This window comes from Rutidosis leptorrhynchoides, chromosome 1 (genome assembly GCF_046630445.1).
Source record: "Rutidosis leptorrhynchoides isolate AG116_Rl617_1_P2 chromosome 1, CSIRO_AGI_Rlap_v1, whole genome shotgun sequence".
Lineage (NCBI taxonomy): Eukaryota > Viridiplantae > Streptophyta > Magnoliopsida > Asterales > Asteraceae > Rutidosis > Rutidosis leptorrhynchoides.
Window position 1 is genome coordinate 682,215,163 of NC_092333.1, and position 6,741 is coordinate 682,221,903.

The 6,741-nt window shown below is 36.2% G+C and overlaps 1 protein-coding gene across 1 annotated transcript; it reads left to right on the plus strand.

The window, feature by feature from the left end:
• The first annotated feature begins 203 nt into the window (after positions 1-203).
• LOC139886013 (G-type lectin S-receptor-like serine/threonine-protein kinase At4g27290) lies at positions 204-3,586 on the plus strand. The gene is made up of 5 exons (XM_071869759.1): positions 204-1,496; positions 1,587-1,855; positions 2,034-2,482; positions 2,570-2,720; positions 3,188-3,586. The coding sequence occupies exons 1-5, from the start codon at positions 224-226 to the stop codon at positions 3,494-3,496; spliced, it is 2,451 nt and encodes an 816-aa protein (XP_071725860.1). The 5' UTR covers positions 204-223; the 3' UTR covers positions 3,497-3,586.
• Positions 3,587-6,741: the final 3,155 nt, after the last annotated feature.

Genomic DNA, 6,741 nt, shown 5'->3' on the forward strand with positions numbered 1-6,741 from the left:
AGTGGGCAATTTTGATAGTCAAAACACTTGTGTGTTCGTAAAGTCCACCGTAGGGTCACTTTCTGAGTTTACTCACCACATATCTTGACACGCTGGCCCCCAAAGAAGAAAAAGGTTCAAGACGTACTAAAAGGTTTTTTTAACACAAAAAGAAACTTGAACATATACGACTCTCATCATACATCCTAAATTAACCAACTACGTAAATCCTTAACTGCAGAAAATGGAGGGAGCATCCATATTTCTCTTTTCGTTGTTGGTTATTTTTATAATCAAAATCAGTCCTGCAGAACTCGATATCATTTCGAATTCACAATTCTTGAAAGAAGGGGACACGCTGGTCTCAGAAACCAGAAACTTCGAACTTGGGTTTTTCCGACCAGATAACTCCGAAAACAGATATGTTGGTATTTGGTACAAGCAAGATACTGCTAGAACTGCGCTCTGGGTTGCCAACAGAAACCAACCACCACCCAGTACTGTATCGCCGCTTGTGTTAAAAATTGTCGATCCAGGAAACTTAGTCATCTTTAACAATATGAGCATGATTTGGTCATCCAACACAACGACGACATCACCGAATGCGACAGCAAAGCTTCTTGACACCGGAAATCTAGTGTTGATGGATCAACAAGAAAAGATGATGTGGCAGAGTTTTGATTATCCAACTGATACTATTCTACATGGCATGAAGATAGGGATAGATTACTTAAGAGGCATCAATTGGCATATAACATCATGGAGAAGTAGTCAAGATCCATCTCCAGGTGTATTCACCTGGGATGCAGAAACCAATGGTTATCCAGAAAGCAAACTAAAACAAGGTTCAATGGTCAACTATCGGAGTGGACCATGGAGAAACTTGCGGGGTACAGGGGATTCTATTTTTGAGAAAAACTTGAGATACAGTGTAATTATAACTGAGAAGGAGGTGTCAGTTAATAATTACGCTGAAAACAGTTCTCATGTAGCGAGGCTCACCGTGAATTCTTCTGGGGAGTTGCAATATTGGGCATGGGCAGAAGATGTTAATAAGTGGAAACTTGGTTTCAAATATCCGACAGATATATGTGAAACATATAACATATGTAGTGCTTATGGAATCTGCAATGTTGGTTGGACACAACAGTCGTGTGCTTGCTTGGATAACCAAAAATTTGTCCCCAGAAACCAAAAAGATTGGGATACGGCAAACTGGTCAGGTGGTTGCGTTAGGCGAACACCATTAGATTGCAAAAACGGATCATCAGATGGCTTTATTAAAAAATCTAATATTCTTTTGCCAGACACAGAAGGTACATGGTTCAACATGAGCATGACAATGGAGGAATGTGAAGCAAAATGCTTGAAGAATTGTACTTGTATGGCTTATGCATTACCTGACGCCAGTTTAGGAGGAAAGGGCTGCGTGCATTGGTTTAATGATCTTAAAGACACGCGTGAGTATCCTAGTAATGGTATGGATATTTTTGTAAGGATGGCTTCGTCTGAATTAGGTAAGATTAAATCATTACAAATCTCACATGTTACATTACTACTGTTGCAACATTTCAAGCTAACATCATGTTTATGGTAACGTCATACAGAAAAAGTTGCTTTATCGACTTCAAAAGAGAAAGATGGAGCAAACATTAAATTGATCTTAAGTGTAGCCGTTCCCGGGGTTCTTCTTCTAATAGGCTTCATATCTATATGGTTGTGGTATGCACGGAAAAAGAAGAAGAATAATGAGCAACCAATGGAGGGAGGAAATGAAGAATTGCAATTGTTTAGCTTTACTGCAATAGCTACAGCTACTGCCAATTTTTCAACCAATAATATACTCGGAGAAGGTGGATTTGGAGTCGTTTATAAGGTAACTAAAACCAAGAAAATTAATATACACACTTTTTTACTCGTATTTTTTTACTAGTATTTTAGAAAGGCAAAGACTACCAATCTACACTACGAAAACACAGGACTCAATCAATCTATACAAAAGGTACATATAAGATAGTGAAATTACTCACATTAAAAATGATATTCTTCTTTAGGGTGTGTTAGAGGATGGGTTAGAGATTGCAGTTAAGCGTCTCTGCACAACTTCCAACCAAGGAGTTGACGAGTTCAAAAACGAAGTCATTTTCATTTCGAGACTTCAGCATCGTAATCTGGTGAAGCTACTTGGTTGTTGTTTAAAAGGAGATGAGAGATTATTAATCTATGAGTACTTGCCCAATAAAAGCTTAGACTCATTCATATTTGGTGACAACCAAATCGTGAATCTTGATTGGCCGATGCGCTTCAACATCATCAAAGGAATTGCACGGGGACTTCTGTACCTGCATCAGGATTCACGATTAAGAATCATTCATAGAGATCTTAAAGCAGGCAACATTCTACTAGATCATGATATGAACCCTAAGATATCAGACTTTGGGCTAGCACGAAGTTTTGGAGGAAACGAGACCCAAGGAAATACACAGAGAGTAGTTGGCACATAGTATGACATTCTAAACAACATAACCTTCTACTTTAGTTCAACTCATTGGTATTGCTTTTATTGACATTTTAATTTTGATGCATGCAGTGGTTACATGCCGCCGGAGTATGTAATTCATGGTACTTTTTCAATAAAGTCCGATGTATTTAGCTTTGGCGTTTTGGTGTTAGAGATAGTAAGTGGGAAGAAAAACAGAGGATTCAACCATCCCAAGCATGGAAATAATCTTACAGGACACGTAAGTTCACTAATGACAAACTATTTGTTTAAATTAGTGTTATAAGCCATAATACTAAGGGAAAATTGACAAGAAAGCCAGAATGGTAACATAAAATCCAAGATTTGTCAGTGTAGGTTATATAATAACGTTTTTCTTCTAAAAATAAAAGTGTGTAATATTCAATTGGTGACCAAACGGGATTGTAAGAATCAATTATCAGCAAAGAATACATGTAAAGTTCAATCTTTGCCAAGAAAAAATGAGTGCAAGTTGAATTTCTTTTTGACATATCTTGACTCGTATAATTTTCATTTTTAGTCCAGTCTAGTCTACATATTTCTTTTTCTAATGGTTTCGACTCATTTCTTCACAAAATTAAGATTTTCTATTACATACCAAACACTGACAAATTGTAGATTTTACGTTAGCATCCTTCACAGTTTGACTTTACCCAATAAACATTAATTTCTACAATATATATTCAGTCATGGAGTGTATACAACGAAGGAAGGACGATAGAATTGATGGATCCGAGTTTAGCAGAATCATGCCATCCAGATGAAGTTATAAGATCAGTTGCAGTCGGGTTGTTATGTGTTCAAAAAAATGCAGAAGACAGACCAAACATGTCATCTGTGGTTCGGATGTTGGACGGCGAGGGTGCATTACCAACACCTAAACAACCAGCATTTTTCATTGGAACAGATTTATTAGACGCTGACTTCTCTTCTACAGATAGTAATCAAGCAGGTTCAATCAATGGTCTATCGATTACACATTTAGATGCTAGATAGGTGGCTTTTGGTTTGCAGAATTTTTACAATATAATTGAACTGTCAATGGATAATTGTTGAGATCATATATTTGTACATTTGAATATTAATTAATCAATATTTGAACTCAAAAGTTCTTATAAAACTCAAAATTTCGCATAAAGTCGGCCTAAAATCCGCTTATTAAATACTAAGATAATACCATTAGTGATTGATGATTAAGATAAAGATAATACTCCAATGAAAAATTCACATATTTCATATATACATAATAATGCAATTGTATGTATTCCAATAAAAACGATCTTCTCTCACAACGGACTATATGATAACAATAAGAAAAATTAAAATGGTTAACTATAATATAAACTAGGTTTGTACCTGTTATTGTTAATCGTCCCTTTGGAATTTATTTTTCGACTTCTAAGCGGCAACGACACAAAATGCAGTCACTAACTAATCTCAGTATTATCTTGAATTCTTATATCAGCGTAATTTTCTGTTCAAGGTTTACAAATTGGGCCGATTTCAGAAAGTCCATTTTAAAGTTGGGTTTATCATCAAAATGCCCAAACAATTTCCACCCCTTGCATTGGAGCAAAAAAAAAAAAAAAAAAAATTTAACTTTTTGACAAAATCCCCTCGAAAGACGCAAGCGTCCTTGAGACCTTGCGTCTTTACGTCCTCAGCTTTAAAATTTAGGGTTAAATGACAATTGTTACTTGACACTCCACACCAGTTACATTAAACCGCAAACACGTAAAAGCACACATACAAGACGATCCGCAAAAACGCAAGCCCAAACGCAAATTTATCTTCATCACCACCTTCGCTATTACCAGATTGTCCTCCATCATCACCTCCACTACCACCAAACTGTATCACCACCACCAGATACGTACCTGTCAATCCATCACCACCTTCTCTTTCCTTCGCAACACCATCTGTCACGCAAAACAAGAAGGGTTTCCGAGAAAAATTAATCAAGTAATCAACCTTTAAACGATGGCGAGTAACCAGGTTAGTAATTAGTTCGTTGTTTATGTGCATTTTATATGTTTTTTTTTTGTGTTCGGTGGGAATTGTACAAGTGTGCACACCAACTGCTCGATGAAATGTCTGTATGAATTGTGTTTAGTGTACATGCGTACGCTAATGATAATTAAGGGTGAAGCTTCTATTTTGTGTGTATATGTTGGGGTGTGTGATGCCCCGTACAAAATCATCGTGTACGAATCATCAACAACATGATCATTACAAGGTTAAGTACTATATGATGTTTCAAAAGAAGTTGCATTCACGATAAAAAGATGACGTCATAACCGACATCAATTGTTTTACACCAACAGTATGCTTCTACGAATAGCAAGCATGAATAAATATATATGACCCTTAGGTCGTTACAAAACATAGTTTCAAATGTAATTAAGTTTGAATGCAAGATAAAGTAGTTCATGCGGTGATAACACTAGAGCAGCGGGTGTCTACGGCAAGACTAGTACACAGCGGAACCAAACCTTAAGCACCTGAGAAAAACATGCTTAAAAACGTCAACACAACGGTTGGTGAGCTATAGTTTAAGTATAACAGTATGAAAGGTAGGCCACGAGATTTCAGTGCTACAAAGAGCGTTTCAAAATAGTATGATAAAGTATATGTTAACCGTGGGCACTTGGTAACTAACTTAACGTTTATACCCCCTGAAAGTACACTTGGCAAGTGCGTATTCTTACGAAGTATTAAACACTCGTTAAATGCTAGCGTTACTAGCCCGAGTGGGGATGTCAAACCCTATGGATCCATATCTAAGATTTGCGTTCACGGTTCAAAAACCAATGATTAAACGTTACCGAGCTAAAGGGAATGTTTATGCCGTTGTATAACCCACACATATATAAGTTTAAGTACTCGTGCCTAGTATGTAAAACATAAAATCAGTATGTATTCTCAGTTCCCAAAATAAGTTAAAGTAAAAAGGGAATGCTAATGATAAAGTAGCGGTAAAGTATGACTCGGAAAGTAAGCAAGTAATGAAGGTTGTCCAAACGGGTCCTCAACCTAAGTCAAATAGTACTAAGTCAGTAAATCTTCCGAACAGGTTTAAAAGTATGTAAATAAGGTCTTAAAGGTCATCATCATTCATCATTAAACAAAAGGTGTAAAGTAAGTTTCGTTCATGAAAGTAGTTTAAAACAAAGGCTGAGTTCGGTCAGTCACCACGGCCTCTATACCTACTGAAATAAGGTGATACCAGTGGCCATGGCTCCATCTATGAGTCCTTTAGTTGTGGTAAAAATTACAGAAGCAAACTCGTCTTCGTTTGACCGTGGCGACGGTCTAAGTGCGAGTAGGTCAGAATTTTCAGCACAACGTTAAATGGACATAGTGACGATCGGAGGGCCATAAATCCTAAACCGTAACTCGGATTAAGACGAGTCCTATATGAAAAGTTATCTACTCGAACAGAGATATCTGAAAATCATAATTACAGTAGCCCAGGTAGTATGGGTCAGACACAGAAACAGTAGAACAGTAGGGTCAGTAGGTTCCGGTGGTTCTTGGTGCTCGATGCTTATCATGGTTCTCATCCTTGATGCATATAGCTTCAAGTGTACAACTTGTTGATGTGTTTGCATCATTTTCACCAAGGTTTGACCATCATAACCCATGTGTACGTCTAAGACATGAAGCACAACTCACTTAAGTGTTGCAAGTGTTTTGATGAACCAAAGTTACATCAAAGTCTTAGGTCTAACACATACATGAACTTTAAAACTAATAATAAGTTATAAACTTGAAAGTGAACTTATGAAATCAAGATCTTAAGTTGTAGAACATAGTTCTTAGTTTGATCTTGAAGATCTAAGACTCAAAAGTCTAGATCTAACATAAGTGTACAAAGCTATAATTAAAGAAAACTTACTTACATGTTCTTGAATTTTTAAAGTTAACTTTTAGTTCAAGATTAATGAGATCAATGTTAACTAGTAACACTTGACCAACAAGAACATAAATCATGAAATTAAAGTGCAAGTAAATGAAGTAAATAAGCTAGGTAAACAAGTTAATAAGTTCATGGGTTGCATACTTTAAAGATCCAAACCAAAGTTCGATCTTTAAGAAAGTAAACTTTAAAGTTTACTAACATGAATTACAAGTATGATTTACAACACATGAACCTTAAATATTTTGAAACAATAAAAGTAGAATCATAAACTAGTAAGTTTATGTTCTTGAGTGTTCTTGTAATTACAAGATAAAATGAA